The sequence below is a fragment of the Aplysia californica genome, unplaced genomic scaffold (genome assembly GCF_000002075.1).
Source record: "Aplysia californica isolate F4 #8 unplaced genomic scaffold, AplCal3.0 scaffold00602, whole genome shotgun sequence".
Classification (NCBI taxonomy): Eukaryota; Metazoa; Mollusca; class Gastropoda; order Aplysiida; family Aplysiidae; genus Aplysia; species Aplysia californica.
The window spans coordinates 7085-23939 of record NW_004797872.1 but is presented as its reverse complement, the minus strand read 5'-3'; the positions used below and the strand labels follow the sequence as shown (position 1 = coordinate 23939).

Here is a 16855-nt window from a genome sequence, read left to right as displayed (position 1 = left end):
GTTGGGGGAAGTTGGAAGAAATCACCGCCGTATATTGCTCACTTGATCGAGGAAACAAAAAGTTAATGAGGATGAAGCAAAAGATGACTCCATTCAAAAATATGTGAAAACAAGTGTTGTCGAGTTCAACAGAATACAGTCATCTTTTAACGTATACACCGACTGCGCAACTCTCTTTTGTTGGACACAGACTCATCATCATTCTTAACACTTGCACTCGTAAAATGTTAAACTTAACCAAAAATATATCGCTAGTCATTCTACTGATTCCAATTGACAAATAGTCAGTTAGTCTTTGCTGCACTTTGCTTTGTTACAAATGCTAGGGACGACGTTCTCTCCTGCATTTGGGTTTTGGGCTTCCTGGGACCCGCCTAACCATACCCACAGCCTCAACTTGACCCACATTTGGTCGCGTTAAATGAGACGTTCCGTTTCACCACTTTTACCTCTTTGAATGGAAGGAAAACACAAATGGAAGAAATGGAAGGTTGTTAGCAGGGAATGGTGGCTCATCAACCAGCAGAGTATGCTTACAACAGCATAAACAATTTGAAAAGGGAGCTTTCAGCCGTGGGTATGTTAAGAGCAGCCAAGAAAAAGACCCAAAAGTCTGTCTTTATCGCAAGTCCAACCCTTCAACGGAGGTTACAGGGAGATCACTATCCCTTTCCCATTACACCAAATTCCTTTTCCTTTTTTTTTTTGGCCATACGTCTGAGATCATTGGGGCAGAGAGAAACTTGCTTGCTGTGAGAAATGCTTTACCACAAGGAGGCGACAACAAATTACCTTTGGTAACTGCTCCATTTTGGTCCATTTTTCAATTAGTTTCCACGCCAAATTTGGGAAAGAATTTACTTTGCATGTCTACCATCTCCACACAGAGCATGTAACGGGAATGGAGTACATTAACGAGCAGAAAATGTCACTTGGCCCGCAAATCTAAAACAAAATGTAAAAAAAAAAAACATTCCATGCTTTTAACTACGAGGCAAAACTGAGGCAAGTGAAGCAAAGACTACTGACATAGCAACAAAATAATGATAACAGAAAGACTGGGATGAGGTCAGATTTACTGGTGTCCCTTTCATTTCGTGCACCTAGATTCATTCTTCTGGAAAAAAAAAATCTATAATAAAAAATGGAACAGCTTTTTGCAGACAGCTGTGCTGTACAAACTTATGCTTCTTCCCCACCACATAACCCATCTTTGCTCGGTCTTGATGTGCTTAACAAGAACATCATAACCTTCGGTAAAAACCCAACACGAATTTCAGAAAAGAACCATCTGCACTTTACATGGTAAAAATCTGCTTTTCATAAACAACAGATTCGACAACTATACAAGGTAAACCATGGCTTAATATAATTTGATTTTTCTGCACAGATGGTAAATATAGTCCTTTCATAATGAGAACTGATAAAATAAATACGTCGAGTTGTTATGGATCACTAGGATTGCATGAAGAATTCACTGGGCTCCTCTTTTTCAAACTGCTTAGCCTCCTCCTGCATGGATTCCTTAATCTTTAGGATAGCCGCGGATTCGTTATGGTCCTGAAATTTTAAACAGGGTATCAAATATATGCACATGTACAGCTTTTCTTTAGCAACTACAAACCCATTTAGAACCCAGTAGTTTTGTCAAAGCATTAGAGAACCAGAACAGTTGCCAGTAATCATGATCATGTTATGAAAGTGGACCTGATTTGGAAGAATCCAAACAAAAAATGTAACCAGTCAGGCAAGTTAAATAAGTGAAATGCATGCTTGTTACAATAACCCTCGTCACTGGACCACTTGCCAGGAAGTCTTTGTTATTTCAGTTAATCGCTCCGTAATCTACGCGCGGGTGCAGCCAGCTTAGAAATGTCTATGGCAAAAAGCAACGAATGAAAGGGATGGGAAATAGACAGAATGACAGATGGATGATTAAGAGGTGAACCTGGGATGGACCGACTGTGCATGACAAGTTTGAGAGAGCCCTCCAACTGAAATGATATATTTTGAGTTCCATCCCACAGCCTAGATAGTCCCAAAACACGGATGCAAGTAATGGAAAAACTCTGTGAACATCAGTTGGCAAAACAGGAAATTTTGGTAATGATTTCAAGTATGAAAAGAAAAACAAAGGAGCAAATGTTCCTTAGAATCTGGTATACATTTGGACAAAGAGGACAAAAAGCATATGGGGGGGGGGGGGGGGGGAAAGGAACTCAAAGAGGTGAACTTCCAGTTTTTGGATCAACGCTGAACAAACAAGATTGTTCCAGCAAGTAAGTGTTCAATGTCTACTTGGTGAAAAAGAATGAAATGTTCAGCAAGTGCATGCCCAACCTATCTTGGACCCCCGTCACCTTAGCTTGCCAACAAATGAGGTCAACTGTTGCTCCATCTTGTTGCAATGTAGCTTTGTTTACAGGTTTTGAAGTGAAGAAAAAAATTGGTGTTCCGCTAATTCTAAACAGCTTATTCAACAAGTTCCCTTTCATGGCCTTGAAATGTTTAAATACGGCACAAACACAGAGTAGTGGTCAAGACCTCGAGGCCACATCCTGAACAAGCCAGGAACCTCTTGTCAGAATCCACAGGATCACTCGTTCTCTGTGTTGGCTTTTGGTTTGTGGCAGGACTATTTCTGAATAAAGCAGCCTCATCCCCACCCACAAAATGATCCACAGCATAGAAACGCTAAGTAATACATAGGCTGTGGAAAATATAACAAAAATTGTTACTTTAACCACCAGAAAAAAAATGACAGGCACAAAGCACACGCTACTATAAGGGAAAAAAGGAGTAAAAACTGCTGTGCACACTAGATCGGTTAATGCAGGGGTACAAGCAGGCCGCATGCAGTTCTGCTCAATATTCATGTCTACAAATTTCATTGAAGTCATGCTCTAGAACGGTGCCCTTTGATAATTGGAAGGCATAGGAGGGATAAAAAAAATGAAAACCAAAATGCGCCACCGAGTCATGAAGCTGGACACATTTTTTTTCCTCATTGTGCTAAATATGCCGTGTCAGAAAAAAATGAACAAGATGGAGGGACTGGGAGAAAAAAAAAAAGGCAAAAGAGAAATCTGAAAGGGGAAACCACGAGATGCACATTTCCTTAACAGGCAGCTTTATTCACCAAGTTCAACTTTACTTTTCATCTACAAGTTCAAATAGCAATGAGCTCCACAGAGTTGAAAAAAAAAAAAATCAAATTCTCCGAACAAAAGAACATTTCGGCAGGGTTAACTTAGTGTAAATAAGAAGGGGAAGGGGGAGATTCCTTCATTCATCTTTTTTCCCGTTACTCTAGAGAAAGTCGATCCCTCTGCGTAAATCATGGCAGAAGATTACCCTAACAAAAGCAATGAAAAAACCGGGTGGACAAAAATCGGAAACAATTCTCTTTTGAAAAGAACAAAGACCTAAAATCTATAAGTCTGCCATCAGAATGTTAGGTTGTCAAATAACCAAACTACCATGTTACACTGGGGGGTCACAGTTCAGTCACCTGTAATCACTCATTCATCTAATCTGTTCACAACTGTCACACAAGTTTTTCACTCAACAGAAAACTTATATATGTCTGATTGAAATCTATACCCAGAGAAGATAAGGTTCAATTAATGAAAATTCATACACGACTGTCAAAAGTTTAAACAAAGCTATCAGTTTACAATACATAAACTAGTCATTCTTTTTGCGAAATTTTGCGTACATCCCAAAGAACAGCCTGTGTATAACGTTATAAATATACAGCGTGGAGAAAGATTGAGGGTGTGCACGAGACGGGAGCCAAAGGATGAAAGTATGGTTCACTTCATTTTTCTTTCTCAAATCAAATTAAAGAGCTCTCTCTGAAATCAGAGTCCCCCCCTCTCTAGCTCTAAAGCTGTTGCCAAGTTCAGAGCTGCAAGCTAGAACAGTCATAGCACAAGTGAATGTTTCTAAAAATGTTAGGAAAATGTTAAAGGAAAAGTGGACAAACACACACACATTGAAAAAACAAACAAAGAAAAACTACTCATCAAACAAGTAAATAAAGTATGGGAAAATTCCTTTTTCCATAGAGAGTAAAGCTGTAACAGAGGCAATATCCCAGTGCAAGAACTGAAGACACCAAAGCAAAGAACGGTACAGAAATTGTGGTAGAATGGAAATAGCCCAGTCATCATGCAACAATACAGAAGCAAGCTATGGCGGTATGTGCTGTGTGTGGTATATGGTACACACATCTATATGTGTTTCAATTCCCACTGCAAGACGTAACATCTAACAGAACTAAGTCACAAACAAAATAAAAACAAGCCACTTCAATAAGCAAGTACAAGTCTGTTTATAACCAGTAAATGTTTAGAGATTTCTTCACTTGACTGCAATGCCTGATAAACTCAGCTCTATTGTTATCTGACACTAAAGATTTGTAGTTCAGGAAACATAAGCGACAGAACATGTTCAATCAATCTGCAACAATGTGCTTAACTTTTATATTTTTATAAAGCATCGTGATCTTCTACATTAAAGTCAACTTTCTATGTGAAATAGTTTTGAGAGTGAAAGTCAAAATAACTTGGGCACTTTTAATCATACCATTGGCTTTGTCAATAACTGTCATAGAGTATGGCTATTGTGACACACATTATTCTTAGAAACGTACATGTACATTATTCTTAGAAACGTACTTGCTTTTTGACAGTGTTAAGTGATGTCAAAGAAAAATGTTCCAATTCTAAATGATTTCAAAGTTAACCAAAAATAACTACAAGGGAAGTCAAGCTGAGAAAATAGCTGTCGGAACAAAGGGGAAGTAAGCAGGTACAGAAACATAGGAGAACCAAACAAAATGTCGTGTCATCAATACAAAGGGGGGAGACAAGTCTTTAGCATAATCATAGCAAGAAAATGAACGGCCGACGGGCATGAATGGACAGAGGGATGGAAGGAAGTAGATGGATGAGAAAGGGATGTGATACTTCGGACACGGTTTCCTACTCCCAAGACAAGAGCTAGCTCACAGACCAGACTTATGAAACTAGCAGTACTCAACTATCTGATCCAGTGGTCTTCCTTTCTATTTGCTTTTTGCATTGTTTGGGATATTGGCTACAAATGGGAGGGGGTGGTTTACATAATGCTATCTCAATATCTATTTCTAGTCCTGTGCTAAAAAAACCCAATGGCTCAACCAAGCAAAAGTACTGATTAGGCAAAGGAGGGGAGAAGGGAGGGGTTGGACGGGGAGGGGATTTGCAAGGGTGGAGGGTGGGGAAGGAGGTGTAACAAAGTACCTGATAACGCCTCTCAAATGAAATGTGTTAACAATGGGGGAATCTCAAAATAAAACTATTTCTCTTGCTTCATCACATGGTGCACAAACTTGTTTCAAATTTGGAAAAAATAAAGACAGTCATTGACAAGATTCCTGTCCCCATTTATTTTCTGATAACGTAGACTGGAAAATCACTTCTACTTGCAACAGACTTGTAAGTCATAATTCATAACAGTAACATACGTCGCCCACTTCCACACACATAGATGAATTTAAGGGAAAAATACGAACAATCGCTTCAGGCTAGAAACCTTTGATCAAAACATGAACTAATCTCATCCCAAATGAATAAGTTATGGAGAGTCATAGCTGTACACATGATCAAACGTTATAAAACAGAACCAGCAAGTTTCTACACTTTGTACATGTTACGATTATGCTTATTTAGCCAGGGAACATTTGAGCAATCTGTCGAGTTTCATCTAAACTCTAGTGAAACAGCAGAATATTGTTCATGACCAACAATGAGATGACTAGTCGCACTTCTCTCTCACGAGACTCGCGCCAAATCTGGGAATTCTGCTACTTCTCCACGATGCACCTACTGACGACGGATCGCTTTGTTGCCAGGAAACATGGCTACTCTAGAAGAAAATCTTAGCGTCCTTGTTGACGCTGGACACAGGGGACATACAAAGAGATGAAAACGCTTATGGCATAACACAGTACTAGTTCTTCTCAAACTGAACTCAAACTTTGGACAGGTACCGCAACTTGACCGCTATGCACAGATAAATGCTCACATATTGTAGAAGAAATTAGCCCCCTCCACTCTAGTTTTGGAGCACACATTGGGAAAACAAAGAACATTAGAATTCCCATTTATTCTGTTGAGTTGGTGATAGCACTGATCACTCAAGGGGACTTCATAGCTGGCAAAGTGATTAGCTTCCTAAAGTCTACTTTCACAATACTTATCAGAGGAAAAGAACACATAATTAAAGAAATCAAATAAAGTTAGCATGTCAATTATCAATATTTTACAAAATGGAATTAGTGAACTGTCAGTTTCTTTGCAGTTTGTGGCCTTCCGCTCAGCTTTGATGTGATCTTGTCTTAAGGCTTCCTCTCAGCAAGTCGTTGTATTCCACCTAGTGCTCAACTTATGATCCATCATGGAATTTGCAAAAAAAATATGCGAAGATAAATAAAAACTATAACTTTGCATTTCCATTTTGCACGAAAAACTACTTGAGAAAATATCTGAACATATTAGAAAAACATTAAGGGCAGAAAAAGGGTTGGGAAACATAAATTATCGTATCATCTCAATGGAAACAGATGGATTTATTAACAGGAATGATCAGGCAGCCATACCGGCTATACTCTGCCATTGGAAACTGCACCACACTATACATTCAAAATCTCAAACGTTGTTGTCGCTGAGAGAAGTGAACTTTGTTCTCATTACAAGAGCATCCCATTTGATATGTATGAATGGATAACATCCTGAAACTACGTTTCTGTCTAGAAGCCTTCACTATGACAAATAAACTAGGCAGGTGGGGGGTGGGGGGGATGGGCGAGTGATATACTAGAAAAGAAAGGTAACATTTAACGAGTCCTTGCTATCAAAGAAAATTTTTTATTTGCAGTATTAAGTGCAGTCTTGAAATGGATGGTGAAATTTGTTTGTCTCTCAACTCGATGAAATCAACAGATATAGAGGGGCAACATACAAGGAGAATCTGATGAGATTTCATTGAGATCCTATTGTGGAAATGATGAGAGGGGGACAAGGAGAGAGGGGGTATGGGGTCATATGGCTTTTGGGAGGAGACCGCCAGATGAAGTAAAGAGATGAGAGGAAGAGGAAGAAAGGGTATAGATGCCGATGGAGCAAAAGGGGGTTGATTGGTCGGTTGGTTGGTTGGTGCACATCATAGTTGGGTGGCGGGGCTTTGCCTCACATAAGAATCTGACTCACACTGTCCTGATATCCCCCGAGGCCATAGGGGCCCATGTCTGCGGCCCCACTCACACTGCTTACGGGGGGCATGTCTTCCCGCGGTGTCCCCCTCCCATTGGCTGGCGAGTTCTTCATGCCGTCCATGTCACCTTTAGAGAGCCAGGGAAGAAATTAGAGAGAAAACTTAAGCCAGGGTAGTAAGAAAAAAAAATTATAATGCTCTGTGCTTCAACTCAAAAAGAGTATACGTGGGCATCCTGATAAATTTAACTTTAATCCTGAAAGTTTAACTTACTTTTTAAAATCAACTTCATCAGTTGCCCCCTGTACTCCAACCCAGTTCTGACAAGTAAAGTTTACAAAAAACCCCAGACAAACAAACAAGACACTAAGAGGGAGGAAAACATTTTCAGTTTGTACAACAAAATCATCAAGACACCCACTGCATAGACTAAAGCAAGCGTGTGGAATTAATACAGTAGTTTATTTCAGCATATATATATATATATTATGTTAGCTAGGAGCAGGAAGCACTACTGAAGACAAGGAGATGTTACCGTTCATGACAGGCGGCATGTCTCCCGGACCCATGGGGCCCATCGGACCATCTGGACCACCCATAGGGAACTGAGGAAAGAATACACAAGAAATCACACAACACTCAGAGAAAACCCTGAACAGCTAATGCTGAGTCATGTCTCCAACCCTCTCATTGTCCAGTATACTTCCATATAACTTCCTTCACATTAAATAGAACCCCACTTGAAATAATGCATTTTGTTTGTAGATGGCACCCAGACATACCCACGACTATTAAACGCCTTTCCCCATTTTTCCCCAAATGTATTCACAATACATACGGACACATTTTCAATTTGAGTTTAGTTTGACCAAGAAGTTTTATTTCCCAAATAAGGTTACACATATAGGTAAGTTCATTTCTCAAGCTACAAGCTACAAGCATTTTATCTTAACATAGTCATCCAAAGACATTTAGGCCTTTGATGAGAATGTTAACCAGTTTAGAAAATCAGGCCTTACACGAACGTGATTGGCTCAAAAGGAAACAAGACAGACGGAGAAGTCTTTAGGCCTTTGATGAGAATGTTAACTAGTTTACATACAAAATCAGGCTTTACACGAACATGATTGGCTCAAAAGGAAACAAGACAGACGGAGAACCCTTAGGCCTTTGATGAGAATGTTAACTAGTTTACATACAAAATCAGGCTTTACACGAACATGATTGGCTCAAAAGGAAACAAGACAGACGGAGAATCACTCACCCCTGGCATCCCACCCATGCCTGGAGGGCCTTGTTTCATCATGTACATGGGGTCTCCTGACCCGGCAGAATCTGAGGACACATTCACATCAACAAACTATTAGACGCAGTAAACAGACCTTCTTCCAACCTCCTTCAATTGTTGATGAATATGGCGCAAACCTCAAAGCTTCCTTACTTCTTTTTTTCCACCACTCAAAGTTCACATTTGAATCTAAACAAGTTTCTGAAGACTCCCTGTCCAACTAAATTCTGTTTGCTTTACTCGTTACTGGATTGCTTCAGATTTGAATCTTGACAAACCTGTGGTAGGTCAGTGACAAACCTGTGGTAGGTCAGTACCTCATCTAAAACTTCTGCATATTCGTATAAGAAAATATTAAGCAGAAGCATAACAAACGCAGCATGAGGTAACACCTCTTGCAGCCTACTTTTCAGGTGCTTTCCAGGCTCATTAGTAGAAAAACCCTGCTGTACAAATTTGGTACCAGTAATTCACATATCACTACGTGTAGCATAATTTTTATATGGTAAATTCATTAAAAACATAATCAAAGTTAACTTTGCATAATGAGTCATCATTCTATTTACTTGCTCCATTTATTTCACTTTTGCTCTTCACAACATCAATAAACAGAAGTGGAAAAGCAATATTGTGTCAGGAAAAACATACAAGAATGACAAAAAATAATAAAGAGAACAAAATGAACAAACTGATTGAATTGACTTTGTATAAGTACACAGAACTTTAGGTAAAAACATTCTACTGGGGTTCAAAGTGACAACTAATGAGTTACAAGTTAGCATCTCTCACAGCCCCGATAAAGTACAGAGGGTGTCGCATTCAACGAGAAGTCGGCTCCAATGAGGCAATCCTTAATCCCCGATTTTCCTTCTATATCTCTTTGTAAATGTACGTCAGCTCTAACAAGGTTGCAAACAGACCGAAGTCGCTTTCAACGAGGTGGCGATAACCAAATTAAAGCAATTAGCGGCCCCACAAGCGAAGAATTTTTCTCCTTTCTCTCCATCTCAAGCGAAGCACAAGGACCATCCTCGATTCCTAACACATAGTATTGTTAGATCTAGTGTGCCTCCTAATATGGGCCCCAAAGCCAAGAGGATGGACGAGGGTTAGCCTACGGTAGGGATGGGAGGGGGTGGGTGGGAACGCGATGCGGGCTGTGTGAAACTGGATGAACCCTGGATAGGTAGGTCTAGATCGAGACCTTCATTTTTTTTCAATTTTCTTTTCTTCCCTAGATCAGAAAATCCAAGCTCCTGCCTTTACTTTATGTAGATCTAGATCTAAGCCTAGATGTGAGAGGGTATATTTCCACACGAGAAGTATTCCGGAATTTTTAAAATTAAAAATGCAGAAATGACGGTCAGATCACAGCTCTCAAACACACGCACATTGATGCTGTCTGAGATTTTCGTCATCTAGGGGAACAACTGTTTTAATTGCTGGTATTGGTACATCGTGTAATTATAATAACTTGTCTCCTTTCTTTTATTTAGCGTTTAACGAGAGGTCGAATAAAACGAGGACAACAAGCCGGTCCCGGCAACCTCGTTGAAAGCGACACCCACTGTACTACATATGGATTATTGCAAAAAATAAAAAACTATTGCCTTGCAGCCAATCAGAATGCAGCAAATGTCTTTGAAAAATTAGACTGGAAGTAAATCACTATATAAATGAGAAGTTGCCCTCCCTGGTACTAAATTTTTCTTGATTTGATCATTTTCAAAAGGACAAATGAAACTTGAAAGCTTCCTGGTTGGACCAAAAAAAGCATCTTTTCCCTTTTGAGGATAGAAGAGTCAATAGCTACAATTTGTCAAAAACCCCAAATAACAAAAAACCCCAATTTAAATAAGAAATTTTGTGCTTTATTCTCAGTGAGGTTAACATTTGAAAAGCTGCAATAGATACATACTGAACATGATATGATATGATAGTCCCATGCTACACTTGATCATCTTTGACTTGAGAGAAAAGAGACAGGGGTAAAAAAAAAATAACCCCCCCCCCCCCCCCCCCCAAAACGTAGACACAGGCCAATACATGATGTTACAGCACCTTTTTATGCACTTTGGACAAAGCATGACATAACAGACTTGTTACACATAGGAAGAGAAGACAGCAGCACTACCCATACGCTGGTATCTCTCTATGTAAGGCACCTTGAGGCCAAGGAGACCTTTAATGCTTTTCAACAAGTCAAGGTAACTGGCACAAGTTGTACACAAAGAAACCTTAATTTTTCAAAAAGAAAAATATATTAGTGTGAAGTTAAAAAGGGAAGATCATAGGATGCTTTGCACTTTCATTACATCTCGCAACCAAAATGTCAATGTACAAAATGTACCAGATACTGAAACCTATTGGCAGAAACATAATGCATTTACTATCAGCTATTTCCAACCTGAAAAGTTGAAGTAGGACATTTTTTCAATTTCTCAGGAACCTAAATAAAGGAAAAGCCATAATGTTTACAACCAGCAAAACACTTGTTTGAGACAATCTAGAGTCTACTTAATATATGGCACAAGACAGTAATCACTTGAAACGACAAGCAGAGGTCAACGCTGGACAAAAAATTATGGTCACATGATAGGTCAACGACAAATAATACATGAACAGAAAAAAGCAACTAGAGGTTATATATAGCTACCGTGGATAACAGGGCTGTAGGTGGTTGGAGTTCGGCGCATCTCACCTTGAGGACTAGGCATGATTGGGGTGCCAGGGGGCCCGCCGGTGGGAGGGGGGCCCTGAGGCACAAATTCCTGCACACGAAACAGAAGCAAAATCATCAAACTCGGCAACTTCCCCAAATACTATTTGCCCCTACAGTACAAATACTGATGGGCCTGTCTTCAAAATCAAACTCGGCAACTTTCCCAAATACTATTTGCCCCTACATTAGAAATACTAATTGGCAGGTCTTAAAAGTAAAAGTAATTTAAAAAGTCAGCTGGTACAAAAAGCAATTTGAAGACGGGGGAGTGTATTCAATCTCGACAATGTTGTCCAGCCACCATTTAAAAAAACCCAAAATTATCTCCCTTACTTCAGTACCTTTGTTTCCCTCAAAGTTGTCCAAAGTGTATTCTCTCGTTTCATTCCTATTAGGCCCAGTCTTTGTCACATACAAAACGTGTTTTCATCTTGTACACATGAGTCAAGAGCATACACACACAAAAAAGGAACAATGCAGCTGTCACCACCATAAATCAGTTGCTATTTCCCCCCATCCACTCTATTAACCACTGTGATTACTGCTCAAAGGAAAACGGTGAGCTTTTGTTTGCTCTGTTTCACCACTTTTCATGTTGAAAATATGCCATGTTGAGATGTCAGAAAACAGACAATGTGGGTTGCAGGACTTTCTAAAAACCACAAAACATACACATACAGAGGGAAAAAGACCAATATTTGGATGAAAGAAGCCAGATGATAGTGGTTGGAAAGCTGCACAAGAGGAGCATGAAACACAATGGTGGAGATGAAATGAAATGATTGGCAGATTAATAAAACCTGATTTGAACAGAGACCAGAAAGGCATCAGACAAGAAGGGGTGAGTGCAAGTGAGTTGGACAGTGGGTGATACAATGATCAGCGACAGGTCTCCACAAGGTACCTTTAATGATCTTTAATTTGTAATTTTTTTTTTTTTAAAGGCTTACTTACATTATAACTAGCTGGGGATGCTGAATTCATCTGGAAGAGAAAAACCGAAAACTCATCGAGTTTGAGACATGTTGGAGGGATGTACAGGGATGTACCGACAACAGACGTTAGGGAAGTGAATCAGACACGAGGTGGGGAGGGAACAGCAAAAAACAGGGAAGGAACAACAATATCTCCAAGGACAGTCACAAGATTCACAACTGACTGCCAAACCAGATATATCATATTTATATATATAGAGATATATATATAGATAGACATACATATATATTTATATAGGAGATGAATGGCGTTACAATCCAGATTGGTTGAAAACGAAACACATAAAACAACCAAAATACATCTATTTTACAGAAAAATCACCTTCAAATACATTTGCAATTTTGAAATATAAAACCCTTTTAAAAGAATGTTTCCCATTCATGTAAAAACGAACAAACATACAACCACCTCTCCTATATTGTCCAGTCCAGATCTTAAAAAAACAATGAACATAAATCATTCAATTTCAGAAAAAAACAACCCCAAAACCCAAAAAGGTGACCATGTTGAAAATGTATATAAATTCACATATTTAAACAGAGAGCAAATTACAGATGACTTTGTCAATTTGTCAACACCCTCCTCAACATTTGCTTTTCGTCTCCTTTCCTCCCCAATCCCTCATCCCCTCCCAAACTGCAATTTTCACAGAATAAAAACAAGCTCATTCTTTTAACAAAGATTTTTGATCAGTCAATCCCCCCCTGCCCCACCCCTCACCACACAAACTTGTACAACAAAAGGTCAACTCACAGCTGATGAGGTCGGAGGCCATCTGTTTTGTGGTCCTGGCCCACCAGGCCTGGAAAAAGAGAGGAGAACAGTCAGAAGAACAGAAACATACAGCCCCACTAGCTCCCATGGAGATATTGTCTCTAGAATAAGAATCTAACGCAGTAAACGTGGGAAAACACTCCTTTAAGGTGTCAAAACATTCCTGCACAGATAATACCAAGTGTTAGTTTATATTTACTTACACTAACAGACAAGTCTTTTGGAACAAAGAATAAGCTCCCCAGTTTCTTTTGTTGAGAGTCTTCAGCTTGGTTTTCCCGAGAGAAAACAAAACAAATTGTTGCGGTTCTCATTTAATTTATTATTATTATCACTACTCTAAAAAACAGAATTACTATTATTATGATGATGATTATCATACTCACTGACACACAGATTTGGGCAAGACAGATTCACTCACACTAATGGGAATTACAAATGCACAGATGGGAAGGACATTATTACCCGCTTTTCCCAAAAGAAGATCAAAGAAAACGGTTTGAAATATGTAAAGAGAAAAAGACTTTAGCGCTCACATTGATAATGGAGGCATGCCTCCCGGCCCAGGACCCGGTCCCATACTTGTGTTTGGGGGCGGTCCTCTCACGCCGTAGTTCTGTAGGGAATCATACATCTGGAGGAACAGAGAAATACAGTCAACAGTTTGTTTGAAGGAAAATGAAACAAATGTACAGGACAGAAACAAGAGAAGAGACAGACACTCGGACTCTCCCTCCACTCGCCTGTTGGGAGCAACACAACATCCAGAGGCTAAAATTTCTGCAAAATGAATCTGAAAATCCACAAAACAATAATTATGTGTGTGTGTGTGTATGTGTGTGTGTGTGTGTATGTGTGTGTGTGTGTGTGTGTGTGTGTGTGTGTGTGTGTGTGTGAGAGAGAGTGTGTTTATTGAAATGACCTGGAAAAATAAAGTATGAGGTAAGTTACAGGCCGCTTACATCTTTTTCATGAGCATTGACTACATTATGAAAGAGCTGGAACTTGAAACAGAAGCACAACCATTCTCCTTGCATATACTGAATGGTCTGTATATGAGTGTATTTGATGGGAAACAAGTATTTGTGCTTTATTTAAAAATCTGAAATCTGTGGAGTAGTTCTTCCAACTGTCTCAAAGTTAAAACCAAAATTGGGCTGACATTATCCATTAGTGGGAGCAATTTCCAATATTTGTGTTAAGCGCAATTAAAAAGGGTTAAAATTTAACAGTGGAAATTAAATTTTCACAGCAATTTTTTTCCTAGCAATTCAAGATTTGCATTTTGCTGCATAAAAACCCTGATAATGCATTGGTTTCACAAATGGTGAATTCCTTGACAAAACCATTGTACTTTAAGAGTACAAGGTCTCCCAAATAGGACTAGGCAGATAACTCGATGGGAATCACAATGTATGAGGTAACCCTTACACAAACAGCCAGGAGACTGTAGCCTGATACATTATCAATGGGTTTCTTTTTTTTCCTTCATCACATCCGCACTTCATTCAACGTACCAGCTGTTACATTGGCCATGAGACCAGTCAACACAAAGACTTTTAGCTTCAATATACTAAATCCTTAAGGGATATCTTATTACCAATACAGAAAGAATGAGAAAATGAACGGTGGAAAGAGTGAAAACATAAATATAAATAAATCATTGTTGACATGACCGATAAGTTGAATAAATAAACACCAGACATCATCACAATGACAACCGATAAGCTGAAAAAATAAATATGAACCACCATCCATTTATAACAACCAGTAAGCTGAATCAATAAATATGAATCATCATAACTATGGAAATGGGCAAGATGAATAAATAAACATGAATCATCAAGATATAAAAACCAGTACCCAGTATGCTGAATAAATAATTATAAATCATCATTAGGCTCTACTATTCCACTGATAAAATCATTCAATGAATATGAATCATCCTAAATATAACAACCAGTAAGCTGAATAAATAAGTATGAATCATCATTCTCATCGTTCATGGGAAACAGGTAAGACAAACAAATATACAGGAATCATCATTTATAAGAAAACTGGCAAGACAAATTTAAAAAATATGAATCGTCATTTATATATCATTTATATGAAAACTAGTAAGAGGAATGAACAAATATGAATCATTATTTATAAGAAAACTGGTAAGATGAATAAACAAAATATGAATAATTATTTATAAGAAAACTGGTAAGATGAATAAACAAAATATGAATAATTATTTATAAGAAAACTGGTAAGATGAATAAACAAAATATGAATCATTATTTATAAGAAAACTGGTAAGATGAATAAACAAAATATGAATCATTATTTATAAGAAAACTGGTAAGGTGAATAAACAAAATATGAATCATTATTTATAAGAAAACTGGTAAGATGAATAAACAAAATATGAATCATTATTTATAAGAAAACTGGTAAGATGAATAAACAAAATAGGAATCATTATTTATAAGAAAACTGGTACGATGAATAAACAAAATATGAATCATTATTTATAAGAAAACTGGTAAGATGAATAAACAAAATAGGAATCATTATTTATAAGAAAACTGGTAAGATGAATAAACAAAATAGGAATCATCACTTATGAAAACTGGTGCAAAAAATAAACAAATATGAATCATCGATCTTTATGACAACCGTGAGCTCCGATATAATATAATAATACACAAGTACGTATATATCAATGCCCCTTTTAGCAAAATGAGTGGTGTACTCACAGGGTTCATTGGTCCTGGCATCCTCCCTCCAGGGTGATTCATTCTTGGCATGGGGCCCATTCCTGGATGACCTACAAAGACAGAAAGAAACGAAAAAAAACTGAACATCAGATTTGTAGTTTGACAAAATTCTGAGAAAATGAAAACTTGCCTGAGCCTATTCATTCAGGCCGGCAAAGGGATGGTCATTGTTTTGTAATTTGTAACTGCTTTGTTTTGTTTCAGTAAGCGTTTTACAACACAATAAGTTCACAGAAGTGCGAAGGTTAGAGCTGCTACAAGAGAGTAACAAACACACTTATAAAAGAAAGAAGAGAGACAAGGACCAGAGACGTTGGAGACTTGAGAAAAAAAGAGCAAACCACACCACAACACTCGCCAACCACCCATTTTTGTAACTGCTTGCACAAACATTGAGACTTGGACTGCAGCTTTATCAAGTACTTGTGTTTCTGTGTGTGTGTGTGTGAGTGTTTGAGTGTGTGTGTGTGAGGATGTGTGTGAGTGTGAGGATGTGTGTGTGTGTGTGTGTGTGTGTGTGTGTGTGTGTGTGTGTGTGTGCGTGTGAGGATGTGTGTGTGTGTGTGTGAGTGTGTGTGTGTGAGGATGTGTGTGTGGGTGTGTGTGTGTGCGTGTGAGGATGTGTGTGTGTGTGTGTATTTGGTTGTATTAGAATGACAGTGCCAGTCTTTTAGCACTACTTTTAGTGGTGGAAAAATCCAGGACATGAAACCCGAAATGCTGAGAAAAAAACAGAAATAGAAGGACAAAAAACACACAAAATCTTGCAAAGCAATCCCATAAGTTTATGGAAACAATGCTGAGGGAAGGGGATTCTAGAGGAAAACCCTAAACATGCTTTGAAAAACTAAAAAAGAGAGAGGAGACATGTATCAACATATCATGAAAGGGTAGATAAGTTCAGATATCGGAGGAATGCACCTTCAAGCAAAAAGGAGAGAGAGAGATAGAGAGAGAGAGAGAGAGAGAGAGAGAGAGAGAGAGAGAGAGAGAGAGAGAGCAATGTTTTCTTCAATACAAATAGCCTATTTTTTTCCTCATTCCTCAAGA

At 38.6% G+C, this 16855-nt stretch overlaps 1 protein-coding gene across 1 annotated transcript; it reads right to left on the bottom strand.

Annotated features, from left to right (window-relative positions):
* Positions 1–690: 690 nt before the first annotated feature.
* On the bottom strand, positions 691–15855 carry LOC101857595 (single-stranded DNA-binding protein 3; the record flags this gene model as incomplete). Its single annotated transcript, XM_005107416.3, is given in 9 exon segments — positions 691–1560; positions 7257–7387; positions 7796–7865; positions 8525–8595; positions 11205–11319; positions 12225–12254; positions 13020–13068; positions 13577–13674; positions 15785–15855. Coding segments are annotated over 9 exon segments (740 nt in total), but the record flags the coding sequence as incomplete, so codon positions are not given.
* Between the last annotated feature and the right edge of the window lie 1000 nt (positions 15856–16855).